Source organism: Drosophila ananassae, chromosome XR, assembly GCF_017639315.1.
Source record: "Drosophila ananassae strain 14024-0371.13 chromosome XR, ASM1763931v2, whole genome shotgun sequence".
Lineage (NCBI taxonomy): Eukaryota > Metazoa > Arthropoda > Insecta > Diptera > Drosophilidae > Drosophila > Drosophila ananassae.
Window position 1 is genome coordinate 13,663,901 of NC_057932.1, and position 26,537 is coordinate 13,690,437.

The 26,537-nt window shown below is 32.7% G+C and overlaps 1 protein-coding gene across 4 annotated transcripts in view; it reads right to left on the minus strand.

Annotated features, from left to right (window-relative positions):
- LOC6505288 (mannosyl-oligosaccharide alpha-1,2-mannosidase IA) overlaps positions 1-26,537 on the minus strand; it is an 80,167-nt gene that overhangs the window by 10,312 nt on the left and 43,318 nt on the right. The window contains exon 1 of one of the 4 annotated variants that reach the window (XM_032451937.2): positions 9,739-10,448. The exons of the other annotated variants lie outside the window; for them this stretch is intronic. Within the exon in view, the coding sequence (XP_032307828.1) occupies positions 9,739-10,239 (501 nt within the window). The 5' untranslated portion in view covers positions 10,240-10,448. Of the gene's footprint in view, positions 1-9,738; positions 10,449-26,537 lie in introns of those variants that run through there. 4 annotated transcript variants of the gene reach the window in all.

Genomic DNA, 26,537 nt, shown 5'->3' on the forward strand with positions numbered 1-26,537 from the left:
TTTTAAATTTATTGGGGTTTTCACGATTGCACGATTATTTAATTAATTATTCATTATTAATTTATTATTATTATTTAATACCTAAAAGCATATATTCATACATTTTTTGAAAATATTTAGGAATTTTAAACAACCTTTCAAATTTAAAATAATAATAGTTAATTAAGTTTCTTTTTATATGAGGGACTACTTTGATTCCTGATTTTGAAGCAAAATAAATATTTTATTTACCAAGTAAATAAATAAAATAAAATAATAAATAATAAAAATATAGGGAAAAATCCTTTGAATGTCTTTAGATTTGTGTTTTAAAACCAGTTTCAAAACAAATAACACTTAAATTCTAAATTGACTTAAATAAGATTCAAATAAGAGAGAATTTTATGAATTAAAAGAATTCAAAATGACAAAATTATCTATAATCATAAACGAGAAAAGTTATATTTATTCAAAACCCTGATAAAATTATGTAATTAACTTACAGTTAAACCCCCTTCAAAATTTCCATTCTACAAATAGCAGATTATTTTAATTTAATAAACCCCAAAACCCCCCAAAAAAAAAAAAAAAAAGCACAACACGTCAAGGCGATACCCTTTTAAGGATTAAATCACAAAATCATCAGGTTGCCCAATTTACGGAAGCTGCTTGATGGATTTGACTGATTGATTGAGTAATTTTCGTATTTTTGTGGCATACTTTTAGGCAAACACACGGCACACCGAAGCATGCCTTGTGAATTTGTGTACTTTGGTGCTTGTTGTGTGTGCCACCGGGTGTGTGTGCGAGTGTGCGAGTGTGCCTGGATGTCTTCATTAAGCATCAAGTTATATCCTGGCAATGTGCAAACGTCGCACAAAACGTGCCACAGGCGCAGGAATGTCAGTTTCAAATGGCTGTGCGTGAGTGTGACATCCCAATGAAGGTACAGTGAATAAACCAATTGAACAAAATCAAGAAATCGTAGAAAATCCATTAATCTAATGGAAATTTAAGTAAAAAAATCACATTTAAAGATAATTACAGGCGTTTCAATAAAAGAAAAACAAAAAGCCACCACACTGTTTTAAATTTTTAGATTTAATTTCCATTCAAAATTTCCCCTTTGAGCATTAAATACTGTACTTGAACGTATATGTACTGGGTATTGGTATGTTGGAACATAATTTCCGCAATGGAATGTCCCAACATGGTAGCCGAAAGAGACAAGAACATTCAATAAGAGCGAGACAGAGCGAGAGACACTCGTCATATGTCACAATGTGTCCACATCCCAGGCGGCAGGTGGTACAAATACACTGCGAGAAATGTATTTAGAATTGAAAAATAAAACTAAATAACAAGAAAAACTATTATATATTTCAAAAGACTAATTAAGCTATTAATATAAAATTTAAAGCCGCAAAAAAAGTGTGAATTTTTATAAAATATCTAGGCTTAGTTCTGCACAATTTTTCAAGTGTCGAGCGGTGTCACATACCTCTAGTTTGAGGCATGCCACAGCTGAATGTTGGCACTCGCTGGAATTGTTTTTCGTCAGCCGCCGGCACGTGACTTTCGTCATTCACTTGATGGCATTTCATTTCAGTCGTGTTCTCATTTTAAAAGCATCCCTCTCTGTCTAATGCCCCTCGTGCCATCTCCCTCGGCTATCTCGGCACGGCTTCAAACTTTAATGCCATAGCCTCTTGAGAAATGAACGATTTACGAGCACAATCTTTACAGCCAGAGCCAAAAAGCCCGAAAGATATTGCACCAAAAACTCAAAAACCCGAAACCCGACTTTTGAGCGAAAGAGACAGGGTATAAATTGGCGAAAGAGATGGCAACACACCTCCTCCTATCCTATTCCCTGTGGCTGCATCTCTCTGGCTTCGCTTTGGCCATAATTGAATAATCCAAAATATTTTCAATGCAACTTCCCCGACCTTAACTTTTCGCACAAAGCTCAAAGTTTTCTTCCCCAAAACAAAAGGAGAACAAAGCCGGAGATAAAAAATTCAAAAAAAATAACACACAAAAATAAACTGCACAAAAAAGTTACAAATTGTTGTAAAAAAAACAAGAAAGGAAAGCTAACTTCGGGCGGAGCCGAAGTTGATATACCCTTGCAGTTCAGTCGCAGTCCGCTAGGTGGCGCCACCCATCTTATTTTATTAGATATATAGCGGATCGTTTATAGTCGGCCGATCCTTATGAAAATTGGCAGATCAGATTGTTTTCCCCAAAATAGAATCTGTACCAAATCCCATCTTTCTAACTTAAAAAACACCAAAGTTATGCCAATTTCGATCGTTCTATGACAGCTATAGGATATAGTCGGCCGATCCTTACGAAATTTTGTACATAAGATATTTTGGTCAAATATAACATGTGTAGAAACTCCCAACCCTCTAACTTAAAAAACACCAAAGTTATGGCATTTCCGATCAATCAGTTATATGGCAGCTATAGGATATAGTCGACCGATCCCGGCCGTTCCGACTTATATACTGCCTGCAAAGGAAAGAAGGGTGTGTGCAAAGTTTCAACTCGATAGCTTTAAAACTGAGAGACTAGTTTGCGTAGAAACAGACAGACGGACAGACGGACAGACGGACAGACGGACCGACGGACAGACGGACAGACGGACAGACGGACAGACGGACATGCTCATATCGACTCAGGAGGTGATCCTGATCAAGAATATATATACTTTATAGGGTCGGAGATGTCTCCTTCACTGCGTTGCACACTTTTGACCAAAATTATAATACCCTCTGCAAGGGTATAAATATGCAAAAAGACTTCCAAACACACACACACATAAACATCAACTTCCCTGGCAGTAGAAAAGTTTAACCAGAAACTCTCCTGCAAAGAAAATAATTTGCTTAAGGCCATAAAATAATGCAAAAGACGAGGGCCAGTAGCTATCCTCCCTCCTTTTTTAGCTTCTGTCTCACTCACTCTCCCATTTTGTCTCTGTCGCGTAATCTTCCGAACGTGTTTTGAGAAAATCACGGGGGACTCTACGGAATTTTTAAAGGATTTTATGAAACTATATATACCCACTAACTGACTTTGTTTAAAAAAAAACGAGATTTTATTTAAAAATTTTTATATTAAATATTATGGTTTATAGCTTAAAAAAGCGAAAGAATTTTTATAAATATGAATTTTATGGATTTTTATTAAGAGAAGAACCACCTATTTATGCAGATATAGTAACTGTGTCTATACATTTTGTAATTGTATCGAAAACAGAGACACATTTAAAATGTAACCCCATAGGGTATCTGCCAAAAAAACAAAAGAACAATCCAACTATTTGCATTAAGGTGCCAAAGGCTGCAGTGGCTGTGTGGGCGTGGCTGCATAACCAAATAACTTCCAAATTTTCTTCCAACAAAAAAATAAGTAGCAAGGAACAAAAAATGCTAAAGAAAATATCAAGAGAAACTATTAAAGAATTTATGAAAGCAGAAGCTCTGAAAAAAAGAAGCAAAAATATATTTAAAGACAACTTTGTTTCTTTGACAAGATAGAGAGTTTTCTGGTTTTGGTTCAAAACTTTTCAGTAATCCAGATTGAGTTCTAAGCATACATATTTCTGTTGAAATCTGTTTTTGAAATATTTCATTTTCTTAGTTGTCCCTAACGAGCTGCGTTAACCCTTTGGTGACCCCGTTCTATTGACAATGAAACTGGTCAGCACGGTCAAAATGCTCAAAACATGGCCAGCAAGTGCATCATCACAAGCCATTGGTCAAACACACACACACACACGTGTAGCAATGCCAATTTGGCTCACACAGACATCGATCCAATTGGAGGACATTGGATTCCGAGCTTCGAGCCAACTGATGACCATACAGTGGTCGCAAATCAGTAGAAAAGTGAAAAAAAATGGAATTATTTTAATTGGAAAAATATTGAAGTAAAAAAATGATTTATTTTTGATATATTTTTATACAAAAATTGTTTCTCTTTAAGGCCTAAATGAAATAAAATTTTAATTCAAAATGAATGAATGATATTTATACCCGGTACTTGTAGAATGTTCAAGTGGGAAAATAGCCAAGAGTAAGGCACATAAAGGCCTCACTTTAATATTTGTTTCTGGTACTATTCTTCACCAATTTAGAACTTCCAGAGCCCGAAACATCTTCTCTATCTTGTGGTTTTCTTTATCTTTCCTATCACCCATGTATGTATCTAATCAATAATAGAATTCCTAGGAACTGCATCAATTCGACATCAATAATGAGTCACTGGCAGTCATAAAGTGTCAATAAAAGCAAATATAACCTCTTACTTATCAGATTGTTTATAGTTGATAAAAAAAAAAATAGGGACATATCTAACTAACTATTCGCAAAAAATCAAAAGAACAGTCAAGGTTTCTGTTTAATTACTTTTCATGAATTGCGACCACTGTTCTGGTTCTCTGGTTCTCTGGTGTTCTGGTATTTGGGTATTTTCCCACTTGGCTTAGCCAGCTTTTGGCGGCCAGTTGAATTGGTCAATGCTACGCAGTCCTTTTTCCACAACCTCCCCCCTCCCTTCCTTCTTCTGGCCCTCTCCAGCAGTTTCCCCGCAGTTTTCCCAATTTCCCGCACCCGCTCCCCACTTACTTTCACCTTGAACAAGTGGCTCAGTTGTCTGCGTTTGGCTTTTCAATGCTCCCCGTTCGATTTATTCTGCGTTTTTCCTACTCTTTCCTCCCCTTTCTTCTCGGGCTTTTCTTTCTTTTCCAATTTTTTTTTTTTTTTTTTTTTTGTAATTTGCATGGTTGTGGGTGGGAAATTGTGGGTGGTCTAGATTAAACAAGGCAGGGCGGACAAATGGCTGAACACAATTCGATTATTAGCTGCCGACATGTGTAGAACACGAGAACCAAAACAAGACAGAACCAGAAAGGAAAAGAAAACAAGCCAAAGGTAAAGAAAGGCCCAAAAGAAAACACAAGACTCGGAAAATCGCCTTCAATGGAAATTCCCAGCCAAGGCTAAGGCTTCGCCAAGTCCGACTTCTGAACTTGAAACATAAGTAGCAGGGAAGGGCTTATTAGTTGGAGCAGAAAATTCAATAGAAACTGTACCACTAAACAAACATATCAGTTACTCAATAAATATTTATATTAGGATACTAGCTAATAATTTCCTATATATATTAAGGAAATATATATCAAAATAGTAGCAATAAACATTAGCCAACAGTTAAGACTAATTGGTATATTTTTTAGGTAATTCAAAAGAATAATTTGCTTTAGCTTTGGAATTATTTTCATATGTATATGAATACCTTAGGGAAGATCTCTTTCTAATATTATTTAAATTCATGATGCTTTAAACTTAGAAATATACATTTTGAAAAAGTTTTTTATGTTTTTTAATAAAATATTATAATAAGAGATTGCAAATAAATGTTGTGTTAAAACAAACTCCCATTTCTCCTTTTTCTTTCACCCTTTTCCTAAATACATAAACCTTTTCAAAGACATAGTAATATTTTTAAACTTTAAACAATTATTAATTAATAAAAATTGAAAAAAGCGAAAATTGATAATCAATTGGATTGATATTTTAGACATATTATTTTTATTTTATTATTTTTAATTGATATTCGGCAATTATATTATTTAATATTCGACTAAATAGTCTCATAAAGTATAGAAATTCGGAGATATTTTTTATAAATTTTTTTAACACTATTGGAATACTTTTTTCTTAAATTACTATCCCTAAAAGTTAAAAAAAAAGTTAAGTTGGCTGAAATATAACACCAACTTGTAGTACTTTCTCAGTAGTAGTTTAAATTGATTCACCAACTCTAATGGCCCGAATAAACAAGCGTAATGGCATACATACTTTAGTCGAGTCTTAAACAAAGTAAGAGGAACCTTGCATTAGCCATTGCAGGGGGGGTCGTCATCAATATCGAGTTAACTCACCTGAAATGGAAAATAATCGGAAGAGAACAATGAATAAAACATGGAAGGCAGGCAGGGCGCTGAAGTGAGTAAAGAAAAGTGAATTCCGAATAGATGGGAAGCAAGAGCAAGAAAGTTAAATTGCAACAGATTGTTTTTCCGCCCTCTCATTTTCCCAGGGCAGGGAGGAGAGTGCGAGGAAAGTGCCACCACCCCAGGATCGATGTGCATAAACAAATATCTCCATCTTTTATTCGATTTACCCCCTCGACTCGACCCGGCCACCACCACAAATGGTAATCGTAATCACACGAATGAATGTATTCACATTCACCTGCAATATTTGCACTCAATTTTTTCCCCCTCCTCCCTCACTCTCAACAAAGTGCGGCAAAATGGAATAGTTTCCCCTGATTCTGATTCTGATTTCGAGTCTGGGTCTGATTGAGGAATTACCTGCTTCAGTTGGTAAATGAAAATCCAATAGAAAAGTCGATGGAATGCAATTTGATTTCAGCCCCAAGACAAAGTTTCCCTTCCGTTCGTTTCGTTTACAATTTCAATTCAATTGATCAAGCTGCCAAGTGTCCTTCTTGTTCAATTATAAAATAATCCCTCACAGTTTAATCACCAATCTATGGTCCTATGGCCCTCTCTCTTGTCCCACAAATCGTTTATCTAATATTTCATTTAAAGCTTATGGTTTTCCCGTTTATTGTTTTCAATGAATAATACCTGTGTTGATGAATAAAATAGTTTTTGGCTTTTTCATTTTGGATTTTTAAATTATTCCAAAATTTAATTGGTTTCATGGCTAGAAGAACACTTGCAAAAATAGCTATACTTATAGACTAGGAGTAAAAATAGTAATATTTGAGGTAAACTATATAGGATTCCCTACCTAAAGTATTTTTCTCAATTACTGTTTCTTCCTAGAAACTTTGCTAAATATTTAATTCCATATGTTTAGCCTCTCTTGAAGAGTTTAAAGAAGTTTTATTGCCAAGTTACAGTGTAGTTTCGTAGTGCAGTTCTCGCCTCAAGGTCTCCCCTTTCGCCATCTATCTCTTGCCAGTTGTCACGGGCTTTTGAGCCGTAAAAGCGTAAAGAAATTGGCATAGGACACCCAAGTCCCTGCACCCCCCTTGCACTGCGCCCATGCTCAAAAGGGGGCGGCACCACCACCACCACTATGGCCAACCACGTAATGGCAATTGTATGGGAGAAGGAGCCAAGTGAGCGTAATAAACGCCAAGATTTAGATCACATTCACTGGCTTAGGGGGGGGGGGCTCTATGGCTCGTGTACTTGACACTTCTCCCAGTTGTTGTACATGTTCTTGATGTTGTTCTTGTTATTATTATTATTGTTGTTGTTGTTGTTGTTGTTGTTGTTGTTGTTGTTGCCACGTGCTTGTTTATACGGCTCAATATCAAGCCGGGTCCGTGTTTGCTGTTACTTGCCACACTCCTGTTCGAAATCCTTCAAGTGTCCACAAAAGTGGAAAACGGAGTTGAAAATGCCGGAGAAGGAAAAGAAAATAAAAGGCAAGAGGGGGGGAGGGAAGGAAATCAAAAGGAAAATTCTTATTTCGTTGGAAATATTTTTTCCTGGAATTTCCACCGAGATGATCTAGAAGTTGACGAGGACAATTAAATTGTCGAGAGTCCTGGACAAATTCTTGCCAATACAATTCCTTAGTTTTTGCTTCTCATGCAAATAAATTATGTTATCTTTTGTTTAAAATTTAAATATTTTAAATTACAATTAGATATGAATTTAACATAGAGAATACATATTTAAGACTTAGTTTTATATTTAAGTATTACACTAGTTTACAAATTTAAATGTAATCGAGTGAACCTTAAAATTGATGATTGTTTTATAGTAATTTGGGGTCGGAGAACACGAAAATGACATCCGTTTATTTTTCTTAAGAACCGTTTTTGAGATATTTTTGAAAATCGTGTTTTTGAGGTCCTTTTTCAGTTTTTTGGTAATATCTCATGAAAAAAACTGTTTACAAACAAAAAAAGGATATTGATTGACAGGTATTGAAGTAACGTTTACGTGGATATATAATATGTGCAGATTGAATCAAATCTCTGTAATGCACAAGCGAACAAAGTACAAAAATAGTGTCATTTTCGACCAATTTTGAAAATTTCAATTTTTCAGATCGATTTTTGCCAAAAAAAACAATTTTTTTTCTAAGGTTTCAATATTTGAGGGAAAAGATTTATTATTTACCAACAATTTAAGCCTAAGATTATCCAAATTGAGTAAGAAGTTTAAAAGTTATAGTAATATTAACATTTTGACACTTCATAAATTAGGTCGAAAAAAACATTTATCACTCAAATTTGTTCGTTTGTGATCAATTTTCTCTTCACGCACTTGCATCTTGCAAACATTTTATCTGAAATCCAAGACATCCAAGAAGAGAAAATTGATCACAAACGAAAAAATTTGAGTGATAAATGTTTTTTTCGACCTAATTTATGAAGTGTCAAAATGTTAATATTACTATAACTTTTAAATTTCTTACTCAATTTGGATAATCTTAGGCTTAAATTGTTGGTAAATAATAAATCTTTTCCCTCAAATATTGAAACCTTAGAAAAAAAATTGTTTTTTTTTTGGCAAAAATCGATCTGAAAAATTGAAATTTTCAAAATTGGTCGAAAATGACACTATTTTTGTACTTTGTTCGCTTGTGCATTACAGAGATTTGATTCAATCTGCACATATTATATATCCACGTAAACGTTACTTCAATACCTGTCAATCAATATCCTTTTTTTGTTTGTAAACAGTTTTTTTCATGAGATATTACCAAAAAACTGAAAAAGGACCTCAAAAACACGATTTTCAAAAATATCTCAAAAACGGTTCTTAAGAAAAATAAACGGATGTCATTTTCGTGTTCTCCGACCCCAAATTACTATAAAAAACACTTTTTTATGGAGGTTCATTTTTGGTGTAAACTAGTGTTATTGGTTAGTAATTTGGCAATTATATCTTATTAAAAAAATTATTGAATAAGTATACCCAATAAAATAAAAGAAATTTAACTAAAGTTGTTGGAAATAAACACAAGGACGAATGAGAATCAGACCGCTTTAAATCATAACTCAAATAGGAACTCCATAAATTTTATTTTTCCACATGTACATAGGAGCGTTAAATGGAAACTATTTATCTTGTTTTTCAATAAAAAAAAAATAATAATTTTTTGAGTTTTAAGCCAAAAGACAATTCTATTTCAACAAAAATAGAGGAAGTGCATTGATTCTTAATCGCATGAATAAAAATATATATGTACATGTTTTGAATTTTTAAATATTCATTGTAATTATTATTAAAAAATAATGTCATGATTATTTCTGAAATTACTAACAATTTTGATAAGAAAATCTTAAAATTCAAATAATTCTGAATAACAAGGCTTGCTATTAGCACTTTAAAAGTTTAAGGACTCCAAATGCTTGGATTAAATTAAATATTATTTTTTAAATAATTAATAACAAAAATACAAAAAAAAATAGTTTTGAAGAATAAAATAGAGCTATGAAAAGAAAAGCTTTATTTTTTGCTGATAAATTATGCTTTTTTATAGAGTATAATCCATAATAGTTATTTTTTATGAGAAATATAAAGAAAAGAAACTAAACGACTTTCTTAGTGCGTCCGAATTGCTGGCTCATTTGCGTGTCAGTTTGTTTCCGAAAAAAGGTCAAGAATTTGAAATGGATACTTGATGGGAGGCGAGGGTTAAGTTGCCACCTTAACCCGCTTGTCCCAGCCCTTAACCCTTGACTCACCTGGACGACGCGTTCTCGCTTCTCGTAATCAATCAATCCGGCGGAATCGTTGGACTTGACCCCGCCGAAGGGCAAGGGCGGGGAGTCCCCCGTGAAGGGCGAGAAAGTCGATGTGGAAGCCAGAGTCTGGCGCTCTCCCTCCCGCCCAGTTGGCAATTGATTTTGGCCAGGATTATCTTGGCTGAAAGGAACGCCAGGCAATTGCTCCTGCTCCCTTTGCATCTCCTCGTCGCCCGGCATCGCCCGGTCCTCCTGCATGTCCTTGCTGGCATTCAGCTTGGCGTATATGTTCCGCGGATGATTGTTCACGTAGTTGAGTTCCTTGATTTGATTCTCGTTGTTGGTAACACTGTCACTGGCCACCTTCTCGTTCAGCCGGATGATATTCGACAGATTGATGTTGTTGATCAGGGTTATCCCAGTGATGCCCACCAGGACGATCACAAAACAAATGCCGGCGATCAGTAGCAGCGGTGTGGTTTTCGACGTTTTCGGGCACATTTTTGTAATTTTATTTAAGACTTTAAATGTTTTTTAGATTCAATTTAACTGGGCATTGCTTTAGGCCTTTAATCCTATTTTTTCAAGTAGAATTAGCAACAGTTCTTAGGGTCTTCGATTTTTGAGAATATTTTTAAACTCTAAAATGTAATAATTCAAAGTAGAAACCCAACTATCACTATTCGTTTACCCCCCAAACTTGCGAAATTGTACAAGAAATGCAGACAATTTTCATTCCTATTTATATAAATATATATATATTTTTATTGCTTTCCAAGATTGCATTTTTGCCCCCTTTCTCGCTAAGGATACCTTTAATTCCCCCTCGTATTTACACCACTTAAGGGAATCTTCTTGCCCGATTTTTCTTTTCCTAAGTACTTCACCAGCGGAGCAATATAAAAGTTGACAAGGTTTTATTGCATTCCTTCTTCTTTACTTTTTTTTTTTTTTAACAAAAACCAAAAGGACATCCCAACCAACACACACACACACACACACAGAGACACACAAGCAGACACTGTCAGTTAAAGTAAAAGAATTTCCTCAAGTAACAAAACGAAAAGCACAACAAATAAAAATTTCTTGAAGGAAAAATAAAAGAAAAGACGGAAAGTTTTTAGGTGAGAACTGGACCCGTGTAATGTCTAAAGTGTTCTTCACTTTCCTTTCTCCTTTTTCCCCATTTCTTCGTAACTTTTCCTACTTTCTATCTGTTTCTCCGACTGTCTGTCTCTCTTACTGTCTGTCGCTCTGTCGTCGCTTTTCTATTCGCCGTGCATATTATGAATTTTCAAAGTTTGCTTTTAGGGCGCACGACTGCACTCTAAATTCGAAACAATCAATGGCAAAAGGAATAAAAATGCTAATGCGGAAAATTGCAACATTTGCCGACTAGAACTATTCAAAAAGAAAGTTCAAATGTTGTACACCTATGCGTATACGTAATTTAAAGTTATATTGGAAACAATATTACGTATACGTCACGTGTGAAATAACATAATTCTGACTAAGGACTCATATTTCTATAACCTTTTATAAATTAGTTTAAAAAGTAATATTTTTAGAAAAAAAGAGAATTCAAGCAATGTATAAAAAATAAGTGGGACAAAAATAATATAATTACAAGAAAAATAAAAAATAAAAACTAAATTATTTATAAAAACGTTGTACTATTTATTTTAAAAAAAGTTTGTAAAATGCTTAACTCTTTTTGCAAAATGCAAAATGCAAAATTTCATAAAAGAACAAATTAAGTATACGCCTTGTAGATCCAAAAAATACCAAATGGTGTTTTGGGAACTTAATTATTTTAGCTTTATTTTCAAAATTTTAGAGGATATCAAAAATGGGGCCAAAAAAAGTATATTTAGAAAAATATACTATAGTTTAAATTATATAAAAAAAAACCAAAATTACGTATACGCATAAGGGAACAAACTAATATCATTCAGTTAACTAGTTACTTTAACTAGTATTTTTTAACTAGCTTATTTAAACTAGTTATTAAAAAGGTAGGGAATGACGAGATAAAAGAGTAGAAATTTTAAGAAAAATTCCATAAAAGTATAAAAATCACAGAAAAAATTAAGTATACGCCATGTATATGCCAAATATGCGGAAGAGAAAAAAATGGGTCAAAGAAGGCATGAGCCAAATATTGAAAAATTCTTTTGCGACCATCTAATAATTAAACGTTAAATTCCTGAAATGTAGTAAAAAAAAAAAAACTGTCCACAGGAACTACAAAAAAAAAATAATAACTTTACTCAAAGTTGATAAAAACAAAAAACTGTTACATTTAAGACACATTATAGACACATGAGTTCCTGCAATTAGCTAATAAAAAACTGAAGCTGTATTTTTTTTTAAATATATACCCATTTTTTGAGCAAAAAACAAATGAATAATGAAAATAAATGAAATCTATTAAATAGCCGTCATAAAAATGCATTTAAAAACCAGATCATATGAGATCAATCCGATAACAGAAGCATTTTCGTTCTGTTCATTCATTCGATTTTGTTTACAATCCATAATTATTACCCCCTTGACCCGCATCCTTCTTTCATATTTATTTATTAGAAATGGTTTTTTTTTTGTTTGTGTTTTTATTATAACCCGCTAGGAAGTCAGACGCCGACAATTTTAATTGAATTCACATCAATTCAGAGCACGCTATTCAACAAATGATGCCCATGATGCCCATGGTACACAGTATTTTTTTACAGTGAACCAAATCTGAAAAACAACTAACTGGGGGTTTTTTATTTTCAATCTTATTTCTTGGGAAATGGAAATAGAAGATTTTGTGATAACGATGCGTTGGGAAATTTGAAAAGTGTGTTGGAAAAATTTCCATAATGTATTTAGAAACTTTCTAAAAATAAATAAACAAAAACTGATGAAATTTTTGAGAGATTGGTGCCTAAAAATATATACATTTTTGATTTAAATAAGGGTCTAACTAGGCTGCTAGTTAGTGGCAAGCTCATTGAGAGATGCTCGGGCGGTGGTGGGGGGGGGTGTCGTGCACCAAACCGAAGAGCAAGTGGGTGGGCGGGCGCACAGGCTCAAGGACGAGTTCTCGGGGTAGGCAGTTGGCAATTAAAAGAAACACGAAATGAAAATAAAACATAAACACAACAACGTGACACACACACACACACACACACGTGGAGAGCTTCTCTCGTTTTCTCTGCGAAAAATGCACTAGAAAAAAAAACGTGTCAAGCGCATCTTGCGGCACTTGGCGAGAACTGAAGAGCAAGACGAAGCCTCGGGCCTTTGGAAAATCTTATGTTCACCACTACCAACAAAAACAAAACAAAAATCAACAGAAAAATGTTGCCATCCACCTGGCAGGTGAAAATGGAGAAAATTTTGCGGGGAAGGCGAGAGGAAATTGCCAGCATCCCGCAGGCAACTGACTTTCATTTATGTTTTCCGAGGCTCTGCATTTTAAAGTGCATTTTAAAAAATTAACAGTCGCATTGTTTCTTTTTCATTATTTTGAAGCTTCAAGAGTGTTTCGTAAAGGTTTGTCTTATTTTTTTAAAGGTTCTTAATCATTATTTTCACTTTCAAAATCATTTCTAGTAATTTATCTGTTTGTCAGAAATTTAAATTACTATTAATAAAAACAAAAATTTATTGTAGCTTTTAAAACTTAAAAAAAATTAATTTGTAATAGTTTTTAGTTTATAATATTAAAATTTTATTGATATTTAAAGTTAAATTGTTTTAAATTTATTTTAAATAATGAAAAAATTTATGTGCAGCTTGTTGTTTTATTTTATCCGAAAAACTCAAGCTAAATTTTATAACAAAATTCTTATTAAAATCATTAAGAGTATTTTCTTCGCTCAAATAAACTTTAAATATTTTAGAATCAAATAATCTCCACAATAATTATTTTTCTCCACGAAATAGTTATTTTTTCTAAAAACTTTCAACATATTGCTTTTCAGAAATTCAAAGTTCGACCTAATAAATGGGATTATTTCCTTCTCATCTTCTAAAAATATGTAATTTTTACTTTTTAAATACTTCAAAATAGTTTTTAAGCCCTCAAGATTATTTATTTTTTTTCCTAGGAACTGTTGCTTGTCTTCTGTTTTTATTTATTTTCGGTAAAACCCAAAATAAAATTAATTGTCTTCTCAATTGGTTGGCCTGAGAATTCACTATTTCAGGGTTGGGACTTCGTGACACATTTTATTTATAAATAAATGAATTTGCTTCGCCTTCGATATTGCTAATAGTTTGTCGTCTTTATTTTTATTATTATTTATTTGGGATGCTACTGTGCGTCTCTTTTTGTTTTCCTTTTCAGGTTCTTGTTTTTTTTTTTTTGTTTTTGGTTCGGCTTCCCCTCTACTGTTTTTTCTCGGAATTTTTCGCGCGTGCACGAAAAACTTGACGGAAAACAGAACGAACCGAGTGCGGTGACTGAGGCAACACCAATGGGCCGGACTAACAAAAATACGGCGGAAAAAAACAACAGAAGCCGAAATCCGAGAGCCGAAAGCCAAGAGCCGAACCCCGAACTACGGAACTTTCAAGCGACGGAACCGCAAAAAGGTCAAGAGATGAACACTCGGCTTCTTTTTTCTATAATATATTTATGGTTTTAATTAATTCTTAATGTATATATGGATTAAAAATTTATTCATTTAAATTATTAAATGTTTTAAAGTTAAATTTAATAAATAAACAAACTTTTAAACATGTAATTTATATATGTAGTACAATTTGTAAGCTTAATGTCAGAAATGTCATTATTTCCTTGAATTATTTTGAAGAATTCTAATTAAAAGTAACATAAGTATAACATATATAATGTATTTAAAAATTGTATTAGTATCGGAATACTCTTAAGTTGAAATTAAATTTAAACTAACTAAGCTTTAATGTTTTTAAAAAAAAATGTATAAAAATTAATATACAAAGATATTATATGGAGCAATAAACAAACCTTAATAAATTAATGAAAATATCTTTGATTTATAATACTTAAATATTAAAACATTAAATAAACAAAACAAAAAAAATAGCGTTTTCTTCTTGAGCATCACTGAAAAAAACGATGTACATGAAACGAACGACAAGCGACAAACGACGAAATCGACGAAGTGCATCCAAAAAAAAAATAAATAAAAGAAAAACAAGCGAGCGTTGAAACTTTGCCGTAGCGGTAAATGGAATGGCAACAGGCGGAACGGAACGGTATGGGATGAAACACGCACCCACAGAGGCACACACAAGCGCTGCAATGCGCAACAATTTGGCAATGGAGAACCTTCAAAAAGCTCCACACCAAAAAGCTATAACGGGAAACTTAAAAGGAGATTTACGGAAAGGGTGAATTTTCAAAAATAAAATAGAATATAACATTTAAATAAAATTCAAAAAGCATGTAAAAATGTCCTTCACATGCTTTTATTTTTTATTTTTAATTTTTCCAATCAATTATTTTACAAACCCATTAAAACACAAGCTGACTTTTACACAAAATACCAATTAATCAAAATAAAATGACACACAATTTTTTATGGCAATTAATGTTTCGCATTTAATTACCCTAAAGGCATATAAATTCAACAAAAAATATTAATAAATTCGGAATGCTAATTGGAATTTTATGGTGTTTGTGCTTTTGTTTCACATACATTTTAATTATGTTTCATTTAAAGCTGACACTGAGAACGCCAAAGAGGAAATAATACCCAAGCCGGAAAGTCAAGGCTTTAAAACAATAAACAAATGCTTACAGAAATTAATAAATAATGAGCTCATTTAGCTGAATTTATGAGTGGGTTTCTTCAGAGCTCGTTAAAAAATATTAAAGAATGCTGTAAGTAAAACAAATTTTTATGTTTCTCAAGAATATCCTTTCGTTTTTATGGTATATGTATGTAAAAAATTTGTAAAGAAAAGCTGATGCTGAAATAAGTGGAATTTGGGATACACTTTTTTTTAAATAAATTTAAAATAAAAACCAGGGGTCGAACTGTGTTATTTTTGTAAAATGAACTAGCCAACCAGTTCGAAAAAGAAAATAAAATCTAAAAAACTAAGAGTAAAAAAATTGCTTTTTATGAGTTCGGTTTGATTTCGATTTGGAATATACTTATTTTAATACTACTACTAAGACTAATTCTTTGCTAAATTATTAAAGATAGTAATTCTTTTACTATTCTAATATATTATCTAATAATATATCTAATAATATTTTAGTATTTAATTCTTCATATTTATTCTTTAAGTTTAAAATATTTAAAATTGCATCGTTCTTGTAAACTCTGAAATCCTCTCGGAAAAATTTGAGTACCCAACGAAAGTATATTAAAATAAAAATGGGGTAAGGGGTATTCACAAGAAGAAGAAGTGGCGAAGAAAATGCCCATGGAAATGGCAGGAAAAGGCGAATCATAAAAACGTGTTAAGTATACGCCCTGTATGCATGAGATTAAGTAAAAGAAAGTGGCTTAAGCTTAAATGGCGCAGGAGGAGAGAGCCTCGGGGGCCAGAGGGGTAACTGCGATGCTAAATGGCACAAATTTGTAAAGAAATTGCCAAAGCTGGGAACTAATTAGAAAAAGAACTGGGTTAAAAAATCTTTTCATCCGTCTAACATTTTCTTTTTTTTTTTTTCTCCCTTTTTTCGTTCTTGTGGGTTACTTTCTTAAGTAGTTTTCTTTTTATTACATTTTATAGAATTTTCCAGGATATTTGGGATGGGGATAATTAATGAAGGTCTTAGATATGTAAAGGATAATTCTTTATTTGAAAGAGGACATATATACTACATAGTAATAATTAATTAATAATAATTGATTAATTCAATTTTTACAAAATAAAAAAAACTAAAAAAAAGGGGTTTTATTATCCTCTTTTTAAATTTTTACCCAATTTTCCAACTATTATTAGATCCAGAAATACTAAAAGATATTTCCTTCCGTAACAAGCACATATTTTAAGCAAACTTGAAGAATTTTAAATTCTATGAATATATTCATATAACACTGTAATTATTCTGAGCCCAGAGATTTCGTCTTTTGGGATTGTTTTTATTTTTTGTGCAAAACATTTCACTCCTTTCCGGGACCGCTCACCTTTCACTCCTGTCATTTTCTAACATGCCTGAAAAATGTGCTCCACTAATTCCCTGTCAACTTGGTTAATGTCCTGGCCCCATGTCCTTCCACGCCCACACCACTCGTCCGTCCCCGTATATTGTTCTTTTTGCTTTCTGCCAACATAAATTAATTCGCTTGCATTCCATTCCCCGACGGTGTTTGTCTTGGTATTTTCATAACAATAACTTATTTGGCCATAAGCCCCACTAAGTAAGTTACTAACTGGGTAAGTGAGTAAGTGAGTAAGAACGAGGGTAACATTTTAGCACTTGTCTTGGAAAAGAAACAAAGGCTGCCACTGCCACCGAGCAGATGGAAAGGCGGCAAAAGCGGGAAAACAACAATAGAAATTTCCACCGAGTGTCAAGACAAGGCAAAGTAATGCCGCTAAAGGAAAAGTATCTGTATCTGAATCTGTGCGGTGTTTGCCGAAAGAAAAATAATAACAAAAGGTCTAAACAAAAGTTAAAGACATAATTTGTATCTCAAACGATGTGGTTCAACATAATTATGATTTCAAAATATATATTTAAGAATACGATCTTGTAAGTTTTTTTTGTTTCATTCCTTCTCAAAATATTTTTCTGATTTTAGGAATATTTTTACGACACAATAGACTTTAGTTAAATATTATATATTTTTAATGATACTATTTTTAAATGCCTTTCTATTTATATTCCTATTCGATTTTTTTTAAACCTAATTCTAGAAAAATATTTCTTTTCTTATTAAATTCTAATTTAAAACATTCAAATTATGCTTATATATTATTAAAATTAATTCTATTCATTTTTTTTTTGTAACTCTTCTGATAAATACTCTTATTTCTGAATCATTAAACATTCTTGAAATTTTTTTTAAATTATTATGCAAAAATGCTGCCATAAAAAGCGTTTCATTTTTAATCTATAAACTTATTTTATTTTAAATTCAAATCCCTGCAAAAATATTCTCTCATTACCATTATTTCTCCAACATATCTCACTTTTTATATTATTTTTTTATACAATAATTTCTAATTCCCTTTGCTTTCTGCTCCATAATGACCGCACAACCAAAGCATTTATCTAATTAACTCTTCTTTATTACTTTGTTGTTTCCCCTGATGCTTTCTCCTGTCTCCTGTCGCCTTTCTTTTTCCTTTGTTTTCTTTTTGTCTCCTGTCTGTTTGCATCCTTTTGTCTGCCTAAGGAAATCACGTACAATGCCGCAAAAGAAAGTGCAGAAAGGCTGAGAAAGCGACGCAGGGAGGGATCTAGGATTGAGATTTGCATTGTTGTTTTGTTTTGAGCGCTTGACGCCTTCATAAAAATATCTTTCAACACTTTCACTCGGCTGTCACGGTTCCACTTTCACTTTTTCACGCTGCCTGTGTTTGTCCTTTCTTCAAATGGAAAACAAACGCACAAAAACTGACGAGAAAATAAAGACAAAAAGGTGAAGATGACAATAACTGAGGGAAAATAGAACAATCTTCCCAAAGTGGAAAAATAATCAAAAGCCATTTAAGAGATACTTTTGAAGATTTAATTTCGGGGAAAAGGGTTTCTTTTAGAGAAATATTAGTGTTAATGGTAATTATTTTCTAAACATTTTGTTTAACATTTTTTTTTTCAACTTTTTTAAAAATATAATTCATTAATTCTTTTTTATATATTTAAAAAGAAAAACTATTCATACCCGGGGAAAAGTCTAATTTATTTTTTTCTTATTTAAACTCTTAATCATTAAACTCTAATTTTTTTTCTAAAGATAGTAACAACTTTTTAATTATTTCCCTTAAAAATTCTCTATTAATTCTTATAGATTTCTTTCTTGATAATATCATAGAAATAAAAACTTTTTAAAACTCTAACAATTCATACCAGATACTCAAGCTACTTCAGCAGTACTTTTTAAGCAGAAAGTATTGCATTACTTTCCATCGAAATGACATTTAAGAAAAAAATAATAAAAACTCAATTTAAAAATTTATTTAAAACCGGTACTCATAGATTGAAATATATATATATATATATCTACATATATATATATATACGATATATATATACGATCAGAGTGAACCCCGAGTTTATAAGATCTAGTCTACCATTAACCTTTAGAATACAAAACTAATAAAATAAAATGAAGAAATAAGTACGGGGTATCCCTTAACTATCTATTAAGTTTAAAATTTTATTAAATTATAAAAATTTTATAACTGCATATCATAACCTCTGCATTCATCTCCTCATATTTATTACCATTTTTGTTAATTTTCTATAAAGAGTCCCTTTTAAAGGTTCTCTGCCAGTTTCCTGCTGGCTTGCTAATAGAATTTGCCCCGACCAAGGCGTAAATTAACCATGATACATATAGAACATATAGGAGTGGAAAGAGATGGGTGCTGTTTGAGTTGAAAGAGACAGCCGTAGCTGGGCTTTTCCAGGACTCAGTCCAGGACTCAGTCCTGGTTGAGCTGCCTGGGCCAGAGCGCATTAATCCATTTACGAGTAATAACAAAAGTGGACAATGACAACGACAATAACCCGCAGAGGAGCCTCGTGGTTCTTATGGCTTCAGCTAGCCCCCCATCTGGGCGTGGCAAGCTGCAACCAAGTTAAATTAGCCCCCCCTTTCCACGCCACTGGCTCTCTTAGACACTTTTAGCGAATGTCAAAAATAAAGTGAGTTAATGCAAAGAGAAATTGATCTTTCAGGGAATATGGCAGTCACTTCATGTCCTGAGGGGCTTCAATTTTATTTCAATACTTTTTGGCTTCAATGAAAATATTTGATGGTAAATTTCAGGAAAATATTCAAAATAAATGGCCAAAAGTTTAAATACATAAAACATTAATACATAAATTTTAAATAAACTTGAATGAAATGGAGCTAAAAGTTACACAACTGGATTATTTTTAAATATAAAGAAATAGAGGAACTCAATTCACAAAACCAATATATAAAAGGGAAATAAATGCTTCTGCCAAAATGAAATAGAGGAGAAATTCCCATTTTTAGGAAGTCACTGCAATGCATTTACTTCAGCCATTTTATTATATTTTTTTTTTTTTACATTTTTTCGCAATTCCCTTTGTAATCGAGTGTGTGTGCAGGCCATAATACACACTCACTCACATGCGAACACACACTCACACATTAAATTTATGGGCTTGCAAAATAATATAAAAAAAAAAATAATAAAAAATAAAAAAGAAGCGAGTGAAGAGCCGAAAATGTAAAGAAAATGGAAATAAAATAAAACTCTTTACAACAAAAGGCACTAAACATTATGCCCACTTTGCGGCCGACAAAAAAGGGGGCGGGACTTCTGCTACTGCCACGAACATGCGAACAAAAAAAAAAAAAGAAAAGAAAACAACAAAATGGCCCAAATGTGTGGCTTAAAGTAAGCGATAAAAACCAAAGCCAAAAATAATGCAAAACAAGGCCAGGAAATTAAGAAATGAAATGGTCAGGGAAGTGTATGTATCAGAATAAATTCATAAAAATATTAATTTATACATATTCTTCATGAATTTTTGATCAACAAAAATCATTTGGTTATATTAAAAAAAAATATATGGGAAAGAGACAAATAAAAACAGGATAATTTGCCATTTTCGTTACCGGGTATTAATATTATAATACTCCCAACACTTAAAATTCATACTTATAATTAAATTTTTAATTAATATAAAGTTATAAATTAAAGATAAACGTTAAATGTTTTATCTAATGAATAAAACAATTTAAAAAAAAAAAATGTAAATGTAGAAAAATAATAGAACTGACTTATGTAGAATATTTTTTAATAAAAATTCCATTTTCTTTAAACTCAAAAGATGAAACAAAATGTAAGAAGAAAAACAAAATATCCTTAATATTCTCCTGTTCAGGATCAGCCAATAAAAATCAATTATTATGCAATAAGCTCATTAGACGGGGGTGTGGCCATCTGGGCGGGACGAGATGGCTGGCAGGGGCGGGTGCGGGTGCAGAAGGGGGAGGGGTCCACGGGTTTCGGCCTCCACTTTATTAGCCTCATTAAACGCACTCGAAAAGCGCAAAACTCTCTCCTCTGCAGGCTGAGGAAAAATTCTGGAAATGAAATGAAATTGTGCTCATGATTGCGATTACGGTTATGACTGCCCCGAGTAGGGGCGGAAGAGGGGGAGGGGTATCAGGAGTGGAGTGGGACGGGGCGGGGCAGTCTGGAAATCGAGGGGCAAAACTTTTTGCCACAAGGTTCGTTAAACGCAGTTGCAGCACCCAGATCTAATTACCAGCTGCAGCAAATGTAGTAGAAGCAACAGCATCGAGAATCAGCACTACACGGAGAGAAAAATTTATGGTGAATGAGAAATGCTGAGAAAAATTTGTAACATGAAAATATTATATAAATGGGACTGTTTCACATGTTTAATTCTTACTCTATATCTTACAAAAAAAAAATCTTATAATTACAGTTTTACATAATCACGATGATTTCAAAAATTATAATTTTTTAATTTAATTTTACTTATTTATTTTTTAATAACAAATAAAGTGAAATTTACTAAATTATGTAACACGTATGTAAAAGTTATGATTTTTTGAGAAAATTAATATCAAAATTACTGCCATTATTATGAAATATTCGAGTTTTTTAAACAATTTCTTTCGAAATAATATATTTATATAAGTTAATATAAGTAAAGTTAATATAAATATAAGTAAAAGAAATAAGAAATTCTAAGTAACTTAAGCATGGTCACACTTTTCCTTACATCTTGGTAACACTAAAATTCCCAAGCTGCTAACTAATTCCCAAGGCAAGAGCCTACGACTTCATAGATACTACGATGTCCCTGAATTTAATTTAAAACTTTTTCTCCTAAAAATTAATTTAAAATGGTAAATAGAAAGCAGTCGAAATTTTTCTATGTTGATCATTACAGTGCTGGCCAAGCAATTAGGAGCAAAGTGAACCCAGTGAGCGAATCAGCCGCAAATCAAGGTCGCCCCTTCGACTTCGATGTGCTAATTGTCCCATTCCCACTCATTTGCACCGCGAATGTTTGTTTGGTTATTTGCGATTTATCTGCTAATTGAAATCTTCTCGCAAATAAACAAAAAACGAGAAAAAAATAAAAATAAAATAAATGAAAAAGTAGGTTGAAAGGCAGCAGCAGATACCAAGGGTGAAAAGTAGAGCACATCAGATTCAAGTAGCAAATAAAAGTTTGCCTCATTATATATTAAAAATGGGAAGCTCTGGGCCAAACTGATTATCCTCGGCAATTATGCGAAAGCTGAATTGAGTTTAAATTAAGCCTCCCCCTCTCCGCCCCGGACCAACATCCCCGCCGTCGATTTCCAAGTTAAAGATTTACATTTTCATCCAATTGGGGTTAAACTGCGGTTCACTGGCGGAAATTATGCTAAATTCTTAAGACCAATTGGGAGAAATTTGCAAAAGGCGCCTTCTCTCTTTATTAGATAAAAGTGAATTAGAGGGTGGCAGTATTTGTTTATTTATAATATAGTTTATTTTTTACAGATTCTTGCCTTTTATTATATTATTTTGTTTTATTATATTATTGAAATGGCATTCTTCCTATGAACTAGTGTTCATTTCATAGACAATAATACACAACAGAAGTATTTATCCACTATTTTATTATTTCCAAATTTATATTAATTATTGGTTTAATTTAATATTATTGGTTTAAATAATATTTTCAAAAATATATTTTTCATTTCAATATTTCAAAGTTCATCAAAATAAACATTTTAAATTATACCTGGTGCTTGTAGAGAATGTAAGTAGAAATGCTAATCTTAATGGTCAAAATAGAAGTGTAAATTGTGTAGATTTTCAGATATTATATGATATGCTTTATATTCATATTTATAGTTTTATTCCCGTTTTTTTTTGTGTATTACTCTTTAAGAACTACATAGTACTATCATCATAAAATAATTATTTTTATCTAAAGAAAAAATCGTATATCGTATATTAGATTACGTTAAGAAGTTTATGAAATAGAAATAACTTTAAAAATTATAGTTTTTACTTTATGATACCCGATACTCAATATTTCATAAAATATTTACCCTTTTATCATCATTTAAAATATTTAATATATATTTTCATAATAAATATATTATATGACATTTACACAAAAATTACCATATTCAAAACATAACAAATGTTTGAATATTTATATAAATATTTTTTTTTATAACTTTTTTAACACTCAAGCAACAATAACACACTTTGCCCTAAATTAGTTTGGCTTTATTTAAAATAGTATATGTATAACCCCTTTTTTTTAGGAAAACCCTAAATAGTCTCACAGAAAAGATGTAAAAAGATGCAGGCAATAAACACAAAAACAAAGGCTAATAAATAACCTTTTTTTTTCAATTTGGGAAAATGAGATTCAATGATATACCGCCGAGCCCTGAATTATCCTTGAACCAAACAGGATGTGAGTGGGGGGGCAGCCTGGAAACTCCCAATGCGAGGCCCGAAAAGCAGTTAACCAATTTGAGCATTAAATCTCGTCATTCAATTGGCTAATCTGTGGCCAGAAGAGGGTCGGGTCAGGGGCGGCGATAGGGGGGGTTTCGGACGCCATCGATTGAATTGCCATTTGCATGCGTGTGAGTGTCTCTCTCAGTGTGTATGAGTGTGTGTGTGTGTGTGACATTATCGCAAAATGGCCGCCAATAATCATAATTCATGGACATTGTTTGCGAAAATTTCACGGCCCAGGACCAGGACCAGAAACGAGAAGCAGAAGCTGATTCAGAGCTGGAACAGCTGCCTATATCCTCATTCGGCACGCCTCCCCTCCCCCGCTATTGTCCTGTGCCCCTTTCACGCCCATCCCTATTATCATCATTATCATTATCATGGTTATTAATGATCATCGGGGGAAGCAGCAGCAGAATGGCGTGTAAAACCAATTTTTCATTTGTGTGCCCGTCGAGCCATAAAACTTTTTACGTATTATTATTATGATTATTATTATTATTTTTTTTTTTGCCGCCAGCCTCTGCTTCTTCAACGCTGCTATTTTATTATTATACTGGTTGGCTGGTTGGTTTTTTTTTTGTGTTTTTTTGCCCATTTTTATGCGCCGTCATAAATAAAAATATGTTTTATTCTATATTCATGTTCGAGTCCTTTGGACTGGCATTAAAGCCTCTTAATATGAGGACTTTGGGGCTTAAAAATTGGAAAAGTGTAATGGCTGGAAAAGTGTGTGTGTGTGTGGGTTAAATGCAAAAGGTCAAACTACTTTAAGTTTCTCTTTTTGATGGAAGTGTTTGGCGCTGATGCGGTGTGTTATTAATGCATTTCGAGCTTCAACTTTGGCTCTTAAATCTCCTAAATACTAAACACTAAGCTCTGCTTGCCAAAATGGGTGCGAAAGCTAATTAAAAGCAAAGTTGCATTAACTCGCCTTATTGATTGTGTTTTATGGGCGAATTATTAGGAGTTATTAGCCTAATATTAAAAAAAGGATGAGATATCTTTGTGATACTACTGTAAAAAGTTCAGTAAGCAGTACAGTAAGTGGAACAGTAATTAGTGAAGTAAGTACAACAGTTAGCAGTACAATAATTAGTACAGTATGTAGTACAGAACATATAGTAAGTGGTACAGTAAGTAAAACAGTTTGTAGTACAATAATTAGTAAAATAATAAGTAGAGTAAGTGCAGTAAGAAAGTACAGTAAGTACAACAGTAAGTAGTACCATAAGTAGTACGGTATGTAGTACAGTAAGTACAACAGTTACTAGTACAGTAGGTAGTTTTCAGTGCAATAATTAGTACAGTAAGTAGTACAGTATGCACAGTAGTACAGTAATACAGTAAGTAGTACTCTTACTGGTACAGTAATTATTACAGCTAGTGGTACAGTAAGTAGTACAGTATGTACATTAGTAAGTAGATCAGCAAGTACTACTTAGTTATTATAATTTATATGAATAATTTATGTGGTTATACCCGGTACTCTTCCTAGGTATTTCGACTTCAAAAATGTATAAACTTCAAAAAAATATAAATTAAAGCATCAAATACTTATAAATCTTAAGCTCACATAAAATACTCATACATTAAGTGTATTATTGATCTGTCTTTTAATTTTTTTCGATTTTGCTGATATGACTTATAATACGAGTGATTATTAGCTTTTGAGAGCACACTTTTCCAAACAAAAATTCCTTTATGACCAACTTGTGTTCAACAAAAAAAGCCCATAAAATATAATAAAATAGAAACCCTGCTTTCCACTTCCCTCCTAACGAAAAAACCAAAAAAGAAAGGACCGGCAGGAAATTCCTCGAGTTATCTTTAAATTTGTTGTTCGAAAGCATTTCACGCCTTTTTCACTAAAGACCCTAACTGCCACGCCCTCTGTTCGGGGGACCCTCTATAAAAATAGAATTTTAACTGCTTCTGTTGCCAGTCCCTCCCCTCCCGCTTCCCCCTCCCCTGTGTGTGTGTGTCCCCCATCCACCGGCCGACCATGTCTCGGCTGATGGGTCGTATGCGTAATGTCTTTTATGCTGTCAAAGTCAAAGTTAATTTATGAGACTCCTTCGAGTAAATGGGATGCGGGTTTCCAGGAGCTGGTTTTAGGGGGGGGATGCGGGTTTCCTACAGAGGGGCGAAAGGGGGGGGTGGGTTAAATTCAATAACCTTATGAAGTTAACGCGTATTAAATGCGACCAGCCAAAGGCATTAAAAGAGGGGCGCCAGGCTGAGAATCCTTGCTCCCGCCAGCCGCCCCAGATGACTCATACGACCCGTAAGCCAATAAAATAAAATAAAATAAGGAGGAGGCCTCCGCCACCAAGGACTCTGACTCGCTACTGGCAACCTGTTGCCTCTGACATTTTTATTTCATTAAATTGATGAATGTCTGCGAATGCGCAAAAAAGCATAAAAATAGATTTTTCAAGACGTTGACTTTGAGTGCTTTTTGGAGTTTTTTGTTTTTTTTTTTTTTGATGGATACAAGACAATCTTTAAATATTTCTCCAATTAAATAATATTATTTAATATTTAAAGGGAGATATTTAATTAACCCAGAATGTCATAAAAAGCCACTAGAAATTGCCAACATTTATTAAATTTTTTCTGTCATTTCCCGCATAATATTTTAATTTATTTAATATGGAATCTCTCCTTTTTTTTAAAGCTTTGTAAATTCACATTTTCATACCCAACATTTAACTTTATATTCCATTTTCATGTCCTCACTCTCGCCTTGATATGTGTGAGCCATTTTATCAAAGTTTTCAGTTCGTTGCGTTTCCTGTCGGGGATTTTTCATGGCTACTATTCCGACACCTCCATATATTTAATTGTTAATACACTTTTTTCCAGTCTTTTACTTTTTGCATTAACAAATATTGACATTTTTCGCAATAAAGAAAAATTATGACTGCCGTTGGGCAACAACGTTTTTTGAGATAATAATGGAATTTAAATGTAAATTTATATTACATTTGATTTTATTTTGAAATTTAATTATTTAAAACATGTTTTAGTTTAAAATGAATATGTATGTGTATATGCAATTAAAATGAATCATTCGTTTAATAAATAATATCATAAATGCTTATAAAATAGTACATCAAGAAAGAATCTATTCCAATAAGTTCCAACAT